The sequence below is a fragment of the Pezoporus occidentalis genome, unplaced genomic scaffold (genome assembly GCF_034315485.1).
Source record: "Pezoporus occidentalis ecotype Australia unplaced genomic scaffold, CSIRO_AGI_Poc_V1 ctg117, whole genome shotgun sequence".
NCBI classification, from domain to species: domain Eukaryota; kingdom Metazoa; phylum Chordata; class Aves; order Psittaciformes; family Psittacidae; genus Pezoporus; species Pezoporus occidentalis.
This window is the reverse complement of record NW_026912961.1, coordinates 7,375,715-7,395,431: the sequence shown is the minus strand read 5'-3', so window position 1 is coordinate 7,395,431 and position 19,717 is coordinate 7,375,715. Positions and strand designations below refer to the sequence as shown.

At 40.4% G+C, this 19,717-nt stretch overlaps 1 protein-coding gene across 3 annotated transcripts in view; it reads right to left on the bottom strand.

Moving 5' to 3' along the window:
* The window catches only part of PCSK5 (proprotein convertase subtilisin/kexin type 5), a 260,279-nt gene that overhangs the window by 90,809 nt on the left and 149,753 nt on the right, over positions 1–19,717 (bottom strand). For all 3 annotated transcript variants that reach the window (XM_062641593.1, XM_062641602.1, XM_062641612.1), the window contains exons 11-12: positions 4,879–4,996; positions 3,642–3,830 (exon numbers count right to left, since the gene is read on the bottom strand). In XM_062641593.1, coding sequence (XP_062497577.1) covers positions 3,642–3,830; positions 4,879–4,996 — 307 coding nt within the window. The remainder of the gene's footprint in view (positions 1–3,641; positions 3,831–4,878; positions 4,997–19,717) is intronic.

Here is a 19,717-nt window from a genome sequence, read left to right as displayed (position 1 = left end):
TAATGTGTAAACTGCAATAAGGACATAAGACAGACTGGTCTAGAAATCAAAATGTGGTCCTATAAAAAAAGTTTCCTCTTTTGGTATGCAAACCTTTTTATGAAGCAAACTAGCAAGTAAGATCAAATGAGAATGCTCTGTTTTTGCTCTAAGAGTTTCCTGCATAGGAGGGTATTATTAAAATTTACTGATTATCTAAGGTTTCATGATAGGAAAAAGATGGTCATGTAAATACTTCCTTTTGTTACTGAAAAGAGGTATTATTAATGTCCATGCCATATAAGCATAGGAAGCTAGTGGCCTGGAAACTTGCCATCACGTGGCTAAAAAATTTCAGTTACACAGTTCAAATGGCAGCAGCTGCTTTAAATTTAAAGGGCAAGAATTAAACAAGCCAAGACTTCAGTGGGAGACAAATGAGCCCTAAGTTTGCTTCTTCTATCGTCTATCCTCCATAGCCCGCCCTGTACTGAGTGTTTGTTAGAACTGACCTTGGTAGGTCTCAAAAACACTCAGAAACCCATGCTGCCAAATCCAATAGCCAATTGTTTTTTAAAAGGAGATACTGTTCCCGTTTGGACTTAACTGTAGCCTCATCCTCACACCAGACAGTGCTTTCCAAGCCTGTATTTTCCTCTGCTGCAGCACATCCAATGTAATCATGTTTAGTTCTTTCCAAACAACAAAGCAGATGTTCCCTGTAATGCAGTTTTTGAAAAATGCACATGAGGCTCAAGCCAGTGACAGTGTAATCCACCAAATGCCTGCAAAGGAATCCACAGTGCCTCTGACTAACAAGTTTTCTTACTGAAGTCATTTTGGGGGATGCCAACATTAAGGATAAAATATGCAGAAAAAAGGCCAAATAATGCCTTGAGGGACCTACTCATCAATGCACCAGAAACTACACAATGACTCTTCTTCCAGAATTGGTGAAGAAGTGCACATGTGTAAAATATACCTTTTGCACTTTAAGACATTTTACCAACAAACTGTTTCAAATTAAACCCAGATGAATAGCAGTAAAGCAATGAGGTTTTCCCCGGGTTCAGTAAAAACAGCTGGTAATGCTGCTATTAATCATGTATGTGTGCATTAAAAAGTCTTGTATGTCTGAGAAAAGCATCTCAGTCAGGTAGCAGCAATGTACAACAGTCTCTGGGACCTTTGTCTATAGGAAAAAATCCCAGAATACTTGCTACCAATGCATCCCTGCATGCTGCTCATGCTTGAATGCATTTATTCTTATGCCCTCATCAATAACAATTTAAAATCCAAATGCCTCATGACTGCATTCTCTTATTAGTGAATAAGAACACTCCTACTCTGAGTTTTATTTTCTAACATGATGCTAAAACATATACACTCAACAATGCTTAGTATACTACTAACTGCAAGACCATGTTAAGACTTCTTGCAAGACCAAATGAACCAAGCCTCGAAACACTATTTTTTAAAGTACTGTACCATATCCATCACTTTCCCCAAAAAAAGGGATTGTGAAGACTACAGGTATTTCAGACCTAGGGTTTGCGAAGTACCTTTATTCCTTAATGTTAGTAGCCTAGAGTTGTTTGTTTTAGCCAAATGTGACTGACAAGTCAGTGTACCTCTGAAGCTTGCATGGGAAAGGAATTTCTTGTGCAAATGTGTAAGTAAGTATTCACTCTGTCATTAATAATTTATTTTTTGGAAAGTAGCAAACATTAAAAGGCCTTTCAGTTTGTTTTTTGTTTTTTTTTATGGTTAGCTTTCTGACAGTGTAGGATAAGATATAGGTTAAGATCACCTTATTTTAATACATATATTTGTGTTCTCTCTTTCTACCATAGGTACAGAAAATAATTTCTTTCAAGGTGTAGGGGTTACAAAGAGATGGAATGACTTAAACTTTGTACCTATTCCACATACCAGTCATCACCAGAGGGGAACTGTGAATACTGGAATGTCTTTATCTCCCACTTGCTGTGAGTCAGCTGCAAGACATGAAAGCCTAGAGCCAAAAGTTAGCTGTGTTAAGACCACTGGGTTTACACGGGATTGTTTTGTTTGGATATCTAGTTGGAGGACTTTCAACTTTTTTTTTTTTTTTTTTTAATATTTTGAAGCATGGAAGAACTGCTGCATAAAAATTGAATAGAAAACCAAAGAAGGGTTTCTTCGAACAGAAAAACAAAAGACTGTTTCATAACTCCTTAGAGGGCAGACGTCTGCCTCTGCACTGTTTAGCATATGACACATTCGTTGTTCAGTGTGACAGGGACATACGTAGACATGTGCATACATAGACATGTGCTCTGTTAGCAAAGCTCTGACAACATGCATAATGAAAAACATGAGATATTCTAGAAGGTGCCAAAATTCCAGGACAACTTTCTCCATTTGACGAATTAATGTCTAAAGCTTAAAGAGTATTTTCAGTATACACTTTCTTTTAAATTAACCCAATCTCTCACAAAAATACGGGCTCACACTTCCATCAGAATCAAGTCCATCTGAACTCCAGAACAGGTCCTTCCATTCAAGAAGAAAGGTAAGTCCTTCTACCACTGAGGATGGGAAGACATGCAAGTCTCCAGGACTAGATAGTCACTATACCAGCAAATCTGGCTAGGCGAATGTGATTGACAAGGCAGCCTGGAAACCAAGCCACTCCCACTTCACTAAAAGCTCTGAAGAGTAGGACTGGGAATATAAATGTTTGTGAAGACTTCAGCATGATGGCAGCAGAGTTCTTACAACATAGGTTTACAGATGGCAACATTCATTGTTTCTGAGATACACAACATCAGCTAACATAAATTTTTGTGTGGGAGCCATGCTCTGTGTCCAGCAGAATGGCAGTTACCTAAAGAAATTCTCCCTATCACACTATGGTCCCATCAGGAAGAAGAATTTTTGGCCAGTTAGAATGATAGAAGACTTCTTACTGTAACTTATTTGAACGTTTGAAAATGGGGTAGAGTTTGAGAAGGTTTCTGGCATTTCTTAGTGCTTTAACCATCTCTGGTAGGAGGCAGGTCTTGAACACTGATTTAGCAAGATTTATCTGGGAAGGACTGCCAATGCTCTCTTTCAAGAAAGAAGAGTTCTGCTAGTAGACCAAAGAAATGGAACTATTATTGAGAAGTCTTTCAACTTGCTGAGGAGAAATACTAATGACGCACCAGGTACTGAAATTGCACTAATGCTGGAAATGCTGCACTGGATAAAGAGATACTTGTTTGAGTCCAGTCTGGATAAAAAGAAACTATCTGATGTACTGTCATCATTCCTCCAAGAACATAACACAGAAGTGACAGGATGAGAAAAATGCCTGGTCTTTCTGAGTGGTTATTGTTAGAATAGCTGGACATTCATAAGCAAGTATCCGTCACAGATCCATGGGATAAAGAAAACGGCTGACTTAAAAATTGTAATAGGCTGCTTGCAAATTAATTTCAAAGTACTAGTGCAACTTCTCGTTGCATCTTTGAGTTCATTTGAACTTCACTTTCCCCATTTCTCTCAGAAAAAGAATAATTAGCCTGTGTCTGCCAGCAAACCTACTGTAACAACTTGACTGTTCCTTGCTGATGCTGCAGTCTTGGTGCAGGCTTTGCACTCTGGCTGGACTGTGAAGTTGTGTTGTCATACCATACCTGTTGGCCAAGAGCTGTGACCTAGTTCCAGAAGGAGAGGTTAGGTAAATTGCCAAGTCTCCACGTCGAGGGTGAGTAATAGTGATGCGCACAACGACATGCTCCAAGTAGATCACATGGTGGTTAGGGTTATCTGAACAGCCAGTGGCTTTGTAAATTGAACGGACAATGCTGTCAGGTCGTATTGTTCTGTAATGTAAGCATGTAAAACAACATCAGCATTTCTTGCTTGTTCTATAAAGTAAGGCAACCACATCTTTTGCTTAGCAGTGAATGACAGTACCGGACAATTGTTTCTGACAAGTCAGTAGCCTATAGCTGTTCAACACATTAGCTGAAACTATCACTACAGGATAATTATTGTACTGCAGCTAAACACGACTACCTGGGTTTCTGTTAAGTGTGTACACATGCTGAAAGAGTACAGTGAAAAACCTGTAATGGGAATATGCTTTCGGGACAGAATGTATCTGTGGATAAGTGGCCAGCTGAGAATTGCTGGGATTGTCACAGGATCACAGCTGCTTGTTAAGCCCCAGGAAATGCCTGGCATAGCCATCCTTGCTTATGTAATAGCAAGTATTACATGTTAACTGCACTAAATGGCATCTGACTCAACTGGTTTAAATTGGCTCAATATCCTTGGAGACTATATCAGTTATAGATCAAACCTGATCAAACAATAACCTTAATGCTTTGGAATTGTGCTTTATGACCGATACCATCTCTTTATTCACAGGGTGAACATGCAGAATTTTGCTACTAAGCCTTGTTCTATAGAAACCCTATTTTAGCCATCAGAGAGCAGTTTAGACTTAGTGTCTGAGCTAGAGAGTCCTCTGAGACTGTTTGAAAGAGATACATGCATACTTTAATGAAAAGAATATTTGCTTGTTAGACCTTGTACCGGTAAATCCGTACTCATTTTACAAAGGTGTCTGCACTGCACTCAAACAAACATTCTTCTTTGGTGTACCATCTACACCAGAACCAATCATTATCCACCCTGGCTTGTTTTATACCTTCAGTTTCTGGGGTATTATTGAAACTAGGGCTTTTTTCCAAGCATCACAGGGAACAATGTTTACAGGCAAATGACCTGACATCTCTGAAGGTGACAGAGCTCCCCAGTATGGCTTTCAAATGACACATTATACACAGTTCAAGAGAGGGGTAAATTATACCCAATTTCTTTCCACAACTTTATGCCAGCAAGAGTTTTGGCAGCGGGTATTACTTGATTTGCCGATCTGTGTTCTCCACACACACATGCTGTGGAGGGACTGTTGTCCACTTTTCTGCTTCTATCACCATTGCTTCCGCATCCATCAGTCCAAATCCATAGAGGTGGCTCACTGCAAGGTACAAACAAAATGGTTGCAATTATAGCATAAAACCTTGTTTTATATCACAGAGTAATTCCAGAGTGTCAAACAGTAGCTGCTTTCTTTCTAATTCTTCCTTGCTTTTACACAAAGCCCCAAAGTCTCTTTGCCATAAGAGTATATCTGATTTGTTCACTGAATCTGTTCACTGATTACATTGCAGAAGTAGCAAATGACCATCATGAGCAACACTCCCTTATCATGAGAAGTGTGGACCAGAACTGCAGAATGCCAGGGAGTCCAGGTGCCTCTGACTGCCCTTTGTTCGTGTGCTTTAATTCAGCTCAGTCCTCTTATATGACATATTAAAAGGCCAAAAGAACTGAGGAGGGTTACTTATGTTACTCAAATACCAAACACATGTATGTCCGTAAATATGAAGGTAACTAAAACAATAAATTAAAGAAGGAACAGACTGACTTTTGTAACTGCTGTATGGTCTTAACTTTCCTGACTGTAAGTAGCACGTGTATACTTTCCTATTCCTGTATGCAGTATGGTTGCCAATGGTCAGTTAACCAGATATATCTAGTATCCCCCTCCATCTGCGTGATGAGGGTGAAGAGCAATGGTACTTGAAGACCAGGGCCCTAAAGATAACCCGATTCTCATGCATAGTCTATGTCAGAAAGAGTCCTTCCTCTACCTCCTTTGTAGATCTGCAGATGAAGGACAGATCTGCAGACGAAGTTAGTGCTGGAGAGAGCTATTAACACTGCTGTCAACCTCTGATACAACCTACTGCGTGCATTGCATACACAGTGATACTAAGCATCCATGCTTGAAGGTTAGCACTCCATTAGTGCTCATTCCTGGATGTTTCATCCTCACCTCTATCTGCCTTTCATGCTGTGGAGAGCTACCAATTGTCCCCTTGCAATAAACTCCATGCCTACAAATTTAACTTAACACCTGAATGCCACCAATTCAAAGAAGCAGAAGGCTTTAAGGAATCATCTTTCTTAGGGTACAAAAAAATTCAGCTTTCAAATGCCCAAGACGTAGACAAGGTGAAGTATTTCCAACAGACTTGTGCCAATTGTTTCACATTTTTTTTTTTAATTTTAAGATACTTAACTTGATGCAGTTATTACAATAGTTCCACCAGTTCAAAAAGGCTGAAAGTTTCACTTACTGAATGAGCTGTGGTTTTTGATTGCTGTTCCAATCAATATGTTCGCTTACAACTGGATTTTGATGAATTAGAATAGCTGCTAGCTGTTGTTTTATTGTGACAAGTCAGTGCTCTTGATGAAGTTCTGACAGTAGAAGGTGAAAGAAAAAATCTTCCAGAGGGAGGAGTTTAGATCATAAATATTAATAAATCAGTTTGCCTTGTTACCACAGACAGTGGTACCAGAAAACCCTCAGAAAAATGTAAGTGCTATTTTAATCAGTAACGCGACAAGGCATAGTGTAAGTCTTTCCAACTGCGCTTTGCAGAGGCTTTGTGAAAGCAGCCTCTTTTCATTGCCAAACCAGAATTCAAAGGACCACATCCAAAAACCCCAACCATGTAAAACAAATAACAGTTCAAAGCATAAATGCAATCAGTGCTTAAGGATCCCATCTTCCAAATACGGCAGTAACTAATACTGTATTAAAATGCCAACTGAAGAGGGTTCCTCAATGGAAAATACTGCAAGGCATAACGACTGTGTAATGAACTGGTTTTCTTGCCATCTCCTTCCCCTTCAGACCCAAACTGAAGCGCACATAGCATGGAAATGTTCATCTGGAGAGAACTAAACACAGCTCTTCTGCCAAATGAGGCAGGTACCTTTTTCAGAATGAAAACAACTAATATATATGAAAATAATTAAATTCAGCCCTCCTTCAGCCCTCTGAATTCTCTTTAATGTATTCCACAAACAAATTGACAGGGAAAAAGATGTCCTATTTTTACACATGGGTGGAGGCAGCCAGAAAAAAGGGCACAGAAAACTTAGATGGAGAAAATATTTGTTCTGTGAAGATGGTTCCTGTGATGGAAATCTCCTTGGTCACAGATGTCATCTTGCAAAAACTTCATCTGCTTATAAGAGCATACTTATCTGTGAAAGTAATCCTTCTGCTCTTACGCTGCATGTATTGCTTTGATATTTAAAGTTTTAATTCATAATCGTTCTGTCTGCTCTGAAGAACAGTGGGGGGAACAAGAGGTCTGCAACTATACACAGTTACTCTGTATAGTACTACATTTAAACAGTAAGGGGTTAAATTTTCATTAATGGAAAGATCTTTTCAACTAACCCATGGAAAATGCATTTTTAATTCATGACAGGTAGCATGCTCAGATGTCCAGTTGTAAAATGCTGTGTGCTCAACACAACTATTGAGCTCAAAGCGCCAAAGTTCTCCCCAGCTCACCCTTTTTCATCCAGAAAAAAGGGCAGAAGGGACCTAACACTGCCACTACCAGGCAGTGAACTGATGGAAACTTAAGTGGCTGTTGAGCCATCTCATCCTGGATTTTTTTTTGCCCCAGCATGCACATTAAAAATACAAATAAAATACAGAGAGTGAACTTTCTATCTTCCTACCATAAAAATTACTTGGAAGATAGGATTGTGTTAATTTTTCATTCAGGAGAAAAAATTATCACCCAAGGTTATCTGGTTGTGTTAACTGCCCATGATTCAATGATTAAACTCTCTTGAATGACAGAAGAGTGCGGAGTTGGGAATGAGAAGTTCTGCACCTGCTTTTTTTTTTCCACAGCTGAAACAGAAGTATGTTTTTAGCTTGAAATAAAAACTTCCTGACAGTCAGGGGTGCTCCTAAATCTTTCCACATGGGAAGCTTCCAGGCAGCTGACATTTGGCTGTCTGCAACATTTGCACTTCAAAGTCCTTGATCCAGTGTGCTGTTTAGCAGCTGCAGGTACCAGCAGAAGCCCGTAATTTTCAAAGACTAAATAACAGGAATTTAGGAAAGAATCACGGAGTTAACAAAAGTAGTTGATCCCATGTGTCTTAGAGAAGAAATGAGATTTTGTTTCCTACTGCCTTCAAATTGTGCCCCTTCATCTGTGTATATGCTAGTACTGCTGCGAACTCTATGCCAGGCTGCCTCTCCCAGAGGTTAAAAACTACCTCAATGGCCCACATGGGGCCATAAATGTCTTCTGGGAAACATCTGGAACTGCCACTGATTTGTATGTGAATGGTACTGAGATCACTTCTAACCAGACAGAAAAGCAGTATTTGAAAGATTGCAAAGCAAGATAAACTGACTGCAAGTGCAAAATGCCCCAGGATCTTGCACATACCCACTGGCTCTGCACTGCTGCTGTGAATTCCTACGGGGCTTGGTTGCTGTGAGGAATCACTGAGCATGTCAGAGGGGCTACAGGGCTGTTCTGTAAGAAGGTATTTGTCTTTCAGAGACAGAATATGAATGTGAGGTTGGTGCAATGTAAGCTGGTGACTAAGAAGCAGACTGCTGCTGCTGTTGAGCTGAAGGGTTGAAAACTGTCATCCCCTTGTGATCAAGGTGCCCGTGGATAGAACTGGTCTTGAATCCTCTCTCTACACATGCACAATGCAAACTGATCCCTTCCTGTTTCTACAAAATCACAGGCATACACAACTTTACAGATGCAGGAGAAGTTTCAGAGAAAAACTTGCCTCCTGCAACACAAAGTAAATATTGAGTTTTAGCTGATCTCTTTACTCTTCTTATCATTAAAGAAAATAACATTTCCCAGGGATAAAGTCCATTTATTTATCCCTGGAGCAATTCCTCTACCAGTGCACCATGAAGTCAAGGCCTGCTCAGCTGCTGGATAGACTTCCCCAGCTTTTTCATAATCCCTTTGTTTTTGTCTGAAACCACTATTAAAAATTCTCATTTATATACAAAGAATATGTAAAGCTCCCCCAAAATCTAAGGGCAGCATGTATCAGGGAAGCACTCGACTAAGAGAAATATGAATGGCTAGTGTTGGTAAATTGTAACACAGAGACCTGTAAAATCCAGGAAAAATGGACCTAGACCCTCAAAACAATGATTTCCAGTGCCTCAGTGCAACTAAACTTGATTTGTTAGGCTGTTAGTTTCCTTGCCTGTCATCAAGATGTCTCATCAGTAGCTTAGATGTTAAGCCTCCCTTGCTATTTTACTCATCTGACAAAACACACTGCAGAGTACTTTTTCCCTACCATATTTTTGGCCTTTAATTTTCTATACTGTGAAAGCAGCGTTGGAAGTATAAATATTTTGTATACAAATATCAAATACTAAGTCAGAAGGAGAGAAATGGTAATAACTTCAGTTTGTAAAATGAAGAATATGCAACTTTCCTGAACTAGATTCAGCTGTTCAATATGTAAATTATTATGACTTGTTCATTTATGCTACCTTAGGATCTTGATCCAGTCTCATCCAAAACGAGATGAACAAAACAGGAGTCTAAAATGCCCCTAACACTGTGGTTTTCTTAAATTGCGCTCATCAAGGCTAGAAGATGTGAGAATCTTCAGTTACTCTCATCCTGTAAATACTTCAAACTGACCTACACCAATATTCCTTTCAATTTGACATTTTATTTGCAAATATAAAGCTCTAATTCTGTATTAAGTTTCTGTTGTTTGCTGAGTGTATCAAAATGCTTCAACCTGGCAAGACAATTGCCTGAAGAAAATTAAAGGACAAAAAAAGTATAAATGTTATGATTACACACAGCTTAAACTATTAAAATTTTGTTTTGTCATGCCCTAACTAAGATAACATCCATCTTGAGTAAGAATTCATCTTGTTTCAGCCATATTCCTATTTCGTGTCAGTGTAAACCAGTAATCTGTAATAACTGGATGTGATTTCTGAAACACGTAACTGCCAATAGCACAATCATGAAAGAATTCTTTTTCATTCTTGCTTGCAAAACCAACTCCCTCATGCTTTTTAGATTAAGCATGTTATTTGTATTTTTTATATTTTACACAGAACCAACCCCTCAGTTTTTCTATTTAAAGACAAAGCAAACAGCAAACTCATTCCCATCTTTCTAATAAGCACTGTTTAAGTACTGAAAAGGCTGCTATAAGTCTCTCCAGAGCCTTCTGTTCTCTAGGCTGAACAACTCCCAGCTTTCTCAGCTGGGAGTTGGTCCAGCCTTTGACCATTTTTGTGGTCGGAAAGGTGCTGAAAGAATACTTAAAAAATTGCTTTTATTGAGCTTCCAGTTGTGTTTATGTCAAGTGCTGTTTTTTGTATTAATAGAAATAATTTCTTCAATAATATACTAACCATGGATTTACCTGATAATATATTTGACAAAAAAGATCAGGCCTCTGGATTTTACTTTTTTTTCTGCCAACTTGGGTAATCTATGTTTTAATTATTACTATATTTTTATTAATAAATTATATTTTATCTGTTAGTCAAGTAATTATGTATACATTTTCTATATTAATTAATATATAAAATCTATTAATTTTATTTTATTACTAAATAAAACATAAATTGCTTGGGAACATTAGTAGCAGCTAAACCTCCAGTAGCCAGTGCACCTTTGTGAATAGTTTCTGTATGTAACTCTGACACTGCATCACCTGCTATGAGACTTTGCAGCCACAGGAAGCATCACCCAAATACTTTCCCCCTCTCACAAGTGTTAGCAGCCTTTAGACAGAGGTCATTAGTCTTGGGATTCAGCCACCCCATATATTCCACCATGACCAGTGACCCAATTTGTACCCAGCACAGCCATGCCAAGTTGTCCCCTGACCACAGCAACACCTGGATCAGTTATGAGTTTACTTCTCAGAGCTTGTTTAGGTATGCCATGCTTGACCTCGTGCTCACCAACAGGGAAGGGGTGGTTGGAAATGTGATGCTCCAGGGCAGCCTTGGTTGCAGTGATCATGAGATGCTCAAATTTGAGATCCTCAGGACAGTGAGAAGAGCGTGCAGCAAGCTCACTGCCCTGGACTTCAAAAGAGCAGACTTTGGCCTCTTCAGGAACCCACTTAGTAAGGTTCCATGGGATACAGCCCTAGGGGGGAGGGGGGCCCAAGACTCTTGGTTGATATTCAAGTATCACCTGCTGCAAGCTCAGGAGTGTTGCATCCCAACTAGAAGGAAGTGCAGCAGGAGGGCCAGGAGACCTCTTTGGATGGATAAGGAGCTCCTGAGGAAACTTCAAAGGAAAAAAGAGGCTTCTAAGAGGTAGGGACCAGGTTAGGAAAGCTAAGGCCCAGTGAGAATTAAACTTGGCTAGGGATGTGAAAGATAATAGGAAGGGATTCTATAGGTACGTAGTGAATAAAAAACAGGCTAGGGACAATGGAGGCCCCCTCAGGAAGCTCTCAGGAGAACTGGCTACACAGGATTTGGAGAAGGCTGAGGTTCTGAATGACTTGTTTGCCTCGGTCTTCACCGGCAAAGGCTCTGACCACGCCACCCAAGTCTTGGAAGGCAGATGCAGGGACTGTGAGAATGAAGACCTTGCGCCCACTGTAGGAGAGGAACTGGTTCCAGATCATCTTAAGAACCAAAACATGCACAAGTCCATGGGACCTGATGAAATCCATCCATGGGTCCTGAAGGAGCTGGCAAATGAAGGTGCTAAGCCACTGTCTATCAAATTTGAAAAATCATGGCAGTCAGGTGAAGTTCCCGATGACTGGAAAAAAGGGAAATATAACCCCCATTTTCAAGAAGGGGAAAATGGATGACCCGGGGAACTACAGACCAGTCAGTCTCACCTCTGTGCCTGGCAAAATCGTGGAGCAGATTCTCCTGGAAGGCATGCTAAGGCACTTGAAAATCAACAAGGTGGTTGGTGACAGCCAGCATGGCTTCACTAAGGGGAAATCCTGCCTGACCAATTTGGTGGCCTTCTATGATGGGGCTACAGAACTGATGGACAGGGGTAGAACAGTTGATGTCATCCATCTGGACTTGGGCAAAGCCTTCGACACTGTCCCACACGACATCCTTGTCTGTAAATTGGAGAGACATCAATTTGACGGATGGACCACTCGGTGGATAAAGAACTGGCTGGCTGGGTGCATGCAAAGTCTGGCTGGAGACCAGTAACAAGTGGTGTCCCTCAGGGATCGGTGTTGGGATTGGTCTTAGGCAACATCTTTGTTGCTGACATGGACAGTGGGATTGAGTGCACCCTCAGCAAGTTTGCCGATGACACCAAGCTGTGTGGTTCGGTTGATACCCTGGAGGGAAGGAATGCCATCCAGAGGGACCTTGACACGCTTGTGGGGTGGGCTGATGTCAACCTCATGAGGTTTAACCATGCCAAGTGCAAGGTCCTACACCTGGGTTGGAGCAATCCCAGGCACAGCTACAGGTTGGGCAAAGAAGAGATTCAGAGCAGCCCTGCGGAGAAGGACTTGGGGGTGTTGGTTGATGAGAAAATGAACATGAGCCGGCTTCAGTGTGCACTTGCAGCCCAGAAAGCCAACCGTATCCTGGGCTGCATCAAAAGGAGTGTGACCAGCAGGTTGAGGGAGGTGATCCTGCCCCTCTACTCTGCTCTTGTGAGACCTCACCTGGAGTACTGTGTGCAGTTCTGGTGTCCTCAACATAAAAAGGACATGGAACTGTTGGAACAAGTCCAGAGAAGGGCCACAAGGATGATCAGGGGACTGGAGCACCTCCCGTATGAAGACAGGTTGAGAAAGTTGGGGCTGTTCAGCCTGGAGAAGAGAAGGCTGCGTGGAGACCTCATAGCAGCCTTCCAGTATCTGAAGGGGGCCTACAGGGATGCTCGGGAGGGACTCTTCATTAGGGACTGTAGTGACAGGACAAGGGGTAACAGGTTAAAACTTAAGCAGGGGAAGTTTAGATTGGATATAAGAAGGAAATTCTTTCCTGTTCGGGTGGTGAGGCACTGGAATGGGTTGCTCAGGAAGGCTATGAATGCTCCATCCCTGGCAGTGTTCAAGGCCAGGTTGGATGAAGCCTTGGGTGATACGAATTAGCGTAAGGTGTCCCTGCCCATGGCAGGGGGGTTGGAACTAGATGATCTTAAGGTCCTTTCCAACCCTAACTATTCTATGATTCTATGAGTAAACCAGTCTCTGAGTACATGGTATCTACAGTGCTCTGCATATGAGTGCATTTTCCACAGAGTCAGAGAAAATACCCGTGAGCCTTGCTGAAAACCTCAGCAGAGTGACCAGGAAGACTGGTTTACTTCTCTGCCTCTGAAGCAGAGTTGTGATAGAAACAGAAAACCTGACTACTGCTGGCTGGTGATTGCTAAGACAGACAAGCTGCTGCTTCCCTGTAGCAGCATTTGGCTGTAAATCATAAAGCCTTTACTGAAGACATTCATTTATATAGCTTGAAATGAGCCAGCTTATGTGCATGAAATAAATCTGAGGATTACGTGCGTTTAGAAGGGAGAAGAAAGTTTGTCGAAATAAAGTTGGCTAAGGAACATGTACAGTAATAGAATCTGTACTTTTTTAAGTAGTGATAGTCTTTTTATATTGGATTTTTTACTTTTTTCCCCAAAAGAACAAAGATCCACTGAACAATATGGCTGCTTGCAAGTTTAAAAAAAGCCATTTTGTGATTGCACCATGGAACACCTTTTAAGAAAATGTACTCATTTCCTCTATGAGGAGCAAATTTACCCTTCGAGGTACACTTAGGATTCCCCAATAACTCAAAAGCAGTCAAATGTCATTCTACTCTATAAAAAAACAGAATCACTTTTTGGTGAGAGCCTCTATGCTAGGCTTCATCTCCGAACAGATGATGACAGATGAGTCCAAGGCATTGCAAGTGGGGATACTGACAGATGCTTAGCAGGAGACACAGAGGTAGCATTTCTGTGCTGTCAGGTGTATCAGACACATGGTGCAGAACATCCTTCATGTTTTGTCTTGCACAATGGCTGAGTCTGTTCAGAAGTGTCAGTGCTCCAGAGTGATATTTACACTAAAACTAAATAATGTGTGAGCATAAGGCTGCAGCAAATTTAGGAAGAGGAATGATATACACAAATATGCAAATAACAAAGTGTTTTGCAAATTCGTTAATAATAATGATGGTGATTTTTAGAACTAAAAATATAGAAAAGTAGAGAAATATTAATTAAGTGGACTTCACACTATCCCTGTAGAGCTATGTAGTAGATTCTAATCAGTAACCTTAAGCAAAATGAAGTTAAAAATAAGTCTACACAGACAGTTGGACCAGAAATGCTGGTAACGGACCTTGTGGATGAATTTCCACATCCCCTGAATTAAAAGTGCCCCCCACCCCCCAGTAGCTGACTTTTCTGGAGAAAAAAAAAGTGATACAAAAGTTATAAACAACTCCAGGCATCTAACTGATCTGAGTTATTCTATGTAGACCCTTGTCTTTCCCTAGATGTTCTACACCCTGTCAGGATGCTCTAAATTCTTAAAATACTGTAGAGTATACAGTGTGATCTTCTTCCTAACTGGCCTGAATCCTAGTTCCACTAAAGTGAAAAAACTCTTAAAAAGTGAAAGTGGTAACAACTGTCAGTTTTGCAATTACTGAAGTGGACTGTAGCACTGCAACAGCAATGAAGAGCTTTGGTGTTCCCAAAGGCAGGTGCTTGTTTTCTAAAAAAGACAGAACTACCCTGTGCATAAGATATTCACCATTACCACAGATGCATGCAGATATGGGAAGGCATTTACCTAGAATATTCTCAAAAAGTGTATTGCTTCAATAATTAATATGTAAGAGGTCATGCAAATGCATATAACTTTAGGACTTTTAAAATGTAGTCTTCATTGTCTATAATTAAAGCATTCTGTTTTGGAAAATTGTATCATTCACTTTTAAAATTTGTTGATCTTGGTTCTTCTTCCTTAATACTGCAAAATGGAAATCTACATTTCAAATCAAGTTGCAGACTCTCAGGTTATGAGCCCATAGTGGAAGACTTTTATGTCTTCCCTTCTCCCCTGCCCCAATCCTTTGCACAGTTTTGCTAAAGGTCTGAGTTGGGCTTGTTAAAAGAATATAATGTCAGAGGTTACCATACCCATAGTGTACATCCTGTTAGTGCTGTCAGTCCACTTGGCGATGTTTGGAATACTAGAAGCTACAGAGCATAGTAATTGTGCATAGCTTTATGTCTAGGACAGATGGACATCAAGTTTGTCAGCTGTTGAGCAGAGAAACTGTCTTAAAAGTCTTCATCTGCTATGCTGATCATGGTGCAGTGACAATTCTGCGTGCTATTATAACAGAAATTTAAACGGTCATTTTACCTTTTCCCTGCTGTCACTCCTGCTTTAGAACCATTTAATTTACAGTTTAAAACACATGTAAGTTTGAGTCATAATATATGACCCCAGGAAAGCAACCAACTGTAACAGAGTGTTAATCTACTTTCCATTATGTATCCCAGCACAGACCTGAAGTTTCTGCTTAGACTCCACTTTAGACTCCACATTCACAGCTCCATTCCTTGCTTTTCAGAGCCAGCAGAGAGCAGAGTGCTGCAGAGCTAATGAGTAATGAGAAACTTTGATAATAGTTTGAGGTTGGAATAAATAATGACACCTCCCTGGCTTCTATGAGAGATTCCCTCTACTCCTTTGTACACCTTCATCTCTGGAACTATACAGATATATTTCTGATCTTACACGTCTTACAACTGGAAGCAACATTGTGTGGATCTCAATTTGTGTAGGGAAAAAAAAAACAACTAATAACCATGATCTAGGCTGTAGAATTCAATATATTTTCCAACTATCTTCCCCAAATCCCTAAGAGATTCTTTTAGGTCTCACTGAAGGCTAGCAGTGTTCAGATACCTGGCAATTTGCTCAGGTTTAACAAGTGAAACACTGAAAAATCCCTAGTTATTACACTTTAAGAAAACATTATTTATAGCTGTGAGCAAGGAATCAGGAACCATCTAGAAAGGTCACAGTGACCATAAAATAAAAAGGCAACTTTTAATTTGCTGCTAAAAAAATGCATGTTTTTACTTCACTTCTTGTAAACTATCTTAATTTCCAAATCTCACCTCTAATATGTTCTCTAACTACAGTAGTGTTTTCTGTATAAAGCAACGATAAAGGTTATGGTATTGACCCTGTGATTCTTATGATATTTAAGTGTGGCTTGAGATTCCTGAGGATACAGACTTTTTCCAATCATACATGCTCTGTCAGTGCTGGGGGAGACACTTCCACTCACTGTTAGACTAGCTATTACTTGTAGCTGGTTTGCTTCTCTCCTTTTCTGGTGCTAAACTAAATGCTTCTCTGACTTTAAACAACTTCCAAACAGGGACTACACAGCAAAAGGTGTTCAGATTAATCTAAACAGTTCAGCTAATATAAAACTAGTGCCTATCTGTGTGAGTGACTGCAAGCATCTCTCTCAGACTTTACATCCACCAATCTGTTGAAGTCTTGGTCATTTATGTATGTACAGACTGTCTTTTCCAGAAATACATTTGTTTTTCTGAACTCTTGTCGTCAGCTGCCTACTTAGAATCATAAAATCATTTACATCCATCCACTGCAGCACTCCAGTTGTGTGAGTCATCCCACTCTTGTTTCCATGATTGCAACTACATCACAGTTTTCCAGCTGCACAATGGCTTCCAACTCCTCCTGCCTGCTGCCCATGCTGTGTGCATTAGTGTAGATGCACTTCAGTTGGGCTGCTGATTCTGCCATCTTTTGTGGGGAAGAAGCCTTAATTCCTGTGTGACTGTTCTCAGGTGCTTCTGTTATTTCTAACACATCAACAACAACCCTTGCATCTTTCCTGCCATGTGGATCAACATCCTTACCTCCACTAAGGTGGCCAGCGTGCTGTGCACATTAGTACAGGCACGTTTCAAATGTGCTCCAGTGTGCTTGGCACGTGGTGGAGCAGAACTAAGGACCTTGCTAGCACCCCATCCCTCAAAGCACTGGCATGCCACCCCCAGGCTTATATCCAGCAAGCCTGGTTTTATCCCTTTTCCTCTTTAAATATTGTTTAAAGCTCTTCTAATGAACCCTTCTAACTCTTGCACAAAGATCCCTTTCCCCATTTGAGACAGGCATACCCTGCCTGTTGCAAGCAGGCCTGGAGTCGTGTAGGACAACCCATTATCAAAACCCCCCAAATTCTGCTGGTGATACTACTCTTGGAGCCAGTTACCCATCTGCTGGGTCTTCCCGTTTCTTCCCTGATCAATGCCTGTAACGGGAAGGATAGAGGCTATGTGTGCTCCTGACCCCTTAACCAGTTGTCCCAAGGTGCTGATGTCTCTTTTTATTGCCTTTGGGCGTCTTATTGCAAATTCACTGTCGCCTACATGAAAACCCTTACTTAGTAAGGTTCTGGTTCATGTGGCTCACGTTTGGAAATGGTATGTAATATGCTTGTTTCTTGATAAATATAATTTCCGAACATTAAAACTGTGTAGCTTAATGTCTGGTAAGTAGCACTCCATACGTCAGATTCTTCTGATAATGCAGTCATTATACCAGTGGTTTAGAGACTGACCTGCTGAGCTGGAGCCCTTCTCAAGGACTAATGCATTTGGACACAAAATCTGACTCAAAGGGATTCCCTGGGTGGTGTAGAGCTGCAGAAATAGCTCTGTGTCATGGCTTGGCAATGAAGAGATGGGCCTGCTGAGAAGAGCGGATGGTCAAAGGACATGCGGCTGGGGGTATTCCTGGTGAGGGAACACTGCCTCGAGCTAACACAGCCGTGGGAGAGCAAGAGAAACAAGTCACATGTGAGATAGCTTGCATTTGCTAACGTTTGTCAACAAGTTGTAAAAGAAACAAGCATTCTAAAATATCTACCTAAAAATACCCGCTTAATCTTTCAAGCAAAAAAACCCCACCTTAGTCTAGATTGCATAGAATATGGTCTTCCCCACTCCTACATAAAACAATGTAAATTCATGTCTTTGGTGTCAGACTGTCAGCTACCCAAACCTGGGATATTATAACAGCCAAATTCAAAGCTTGTGCTTCATCTGGTCCATGCACCATGTGAATGGGCAGTAGGGGTGGGCAGGAGTTGATATTATCTGCCAACAGTGTGTGAAAATACCAGCTAGCATCTGTAAGACTGGAAGGTCTTTTTATAGATTAACAGCTTTGACTGGCTGACATAACCATTCACAACTGCTTGCTATTTTTCAGAAGTCTTCTGCAAGCTTCTAACAGTGATTTGAAAATAAAATTTTACATTAATCTGAATTTTAAAGGTATTGAAAATATGCAGTAGGGTGCTCATGAATAGTTTATTTGTCTTCTCTGAAATGTAAACGTTGTGAAGACTTCCTTGCTGGTCTCTAAATCTGTGCATGGTTACTGGTTATCCTACAGCAACTAAAATCTGGCCAATCTAGGTCTCCTACCTAGAAGCATAGATAGACCCATCTCTTTCTCACTCCCAAACTGGTAATGCTCTTCTCACAACAAGAATAATCAGTGGTTTTATTAAATACTGTAATTAAGCAACAATATTAAGACAATATAACAATATTAAAAGGTAGTCACATAAAACAACCAAGTGTTCACTCTCGAGTGCAAGCAGCAGATACTTTGGCTAACCTAAAGGTATACAGCATAAATCTGGCAGTCTTACTCCTTCGCAAATAAGACAACTCGTCGTTTCTGTAGAAAGAATACTTCCACTGGGCCTAGGAAAGGTCTGAAAATGGAAAAAGTGGCTAGAAGTTTTATTTTGTTTTATCTTTGAGTATCATTTTATTTCACTCTACTGACATATTATCATGTACACTTTAGAATCAGGAAGAGTGAAGGATGTTCTCTAAAAGTCTCCCTGCAAATTAACAGCATTCCTTTCCTGTGAATGGTCTGTTTCCCCAGAGACAGTATTTGATAGCATTTGATACTTCACTTACAGAAAAAGAATTCTCCATATGATTCATATTATTGTTCTTAAAACTGCAGTATTTCATTCTGTATCTTTCAATTTAAAGACAAGTCAGCATTTAGGCAGCATTTCCTTTTTATGAATGCAGTTGAATGCTCTGTTGCTAACCAAACAACTGACAGAACAAAGACCTTTGAATACCAATCTGCCATAGCAAAAACAGATCAGCAGATTTTGTGATATCTTCACAAAAGCAGGTGTTCTCTGGTATTTTTCTACATAATCAGCTAATTAACTGCTTTAATTATAAGAACCCCTCTGATTTTGAAGTGAAATTGGGAATCTCTTTGTCTACTGACAAATTATATATACAACTGACTAACCGAAGAATATCCCAAAATGTGTATTCAAGTCTTTTTTTTTGAGATAACCAGGCAATAAGTTCCTGAGGAAAGATACAGGCTGTGTGACAACAAAACAATTTAAAAATAAGCAAGAAAAAAATCTTGCCCATTCCTGAGTTAATTCTATTGGCATGCATTTAATGAATGCTGTTTACTTGCCAGAAAATTATACAAATAATGGGCACTGTTTTAGCAAATCACTACCTGGCTCAAGGGTTTTTCATGAATTAATCTTTCTTTTTATGAATGTAAGGCAGAAAAAAAAGGGAGGTCTTGCAACCAGTAATGACATTTGTGAGCTCCTTCTGTGTGTTCTGCAGTGGCAAAATGCTGCCAGGAAGGATAGTGAGGAATAGGACTGCCATGCAGCCCAGCAAAACAGCCCTCTGAAAGGGCATGCTGACCCACTTTCAACTACCAGTTCTTGCTGACCCTTTGTTCAGTGAGATGTTCTTGCAAGTTT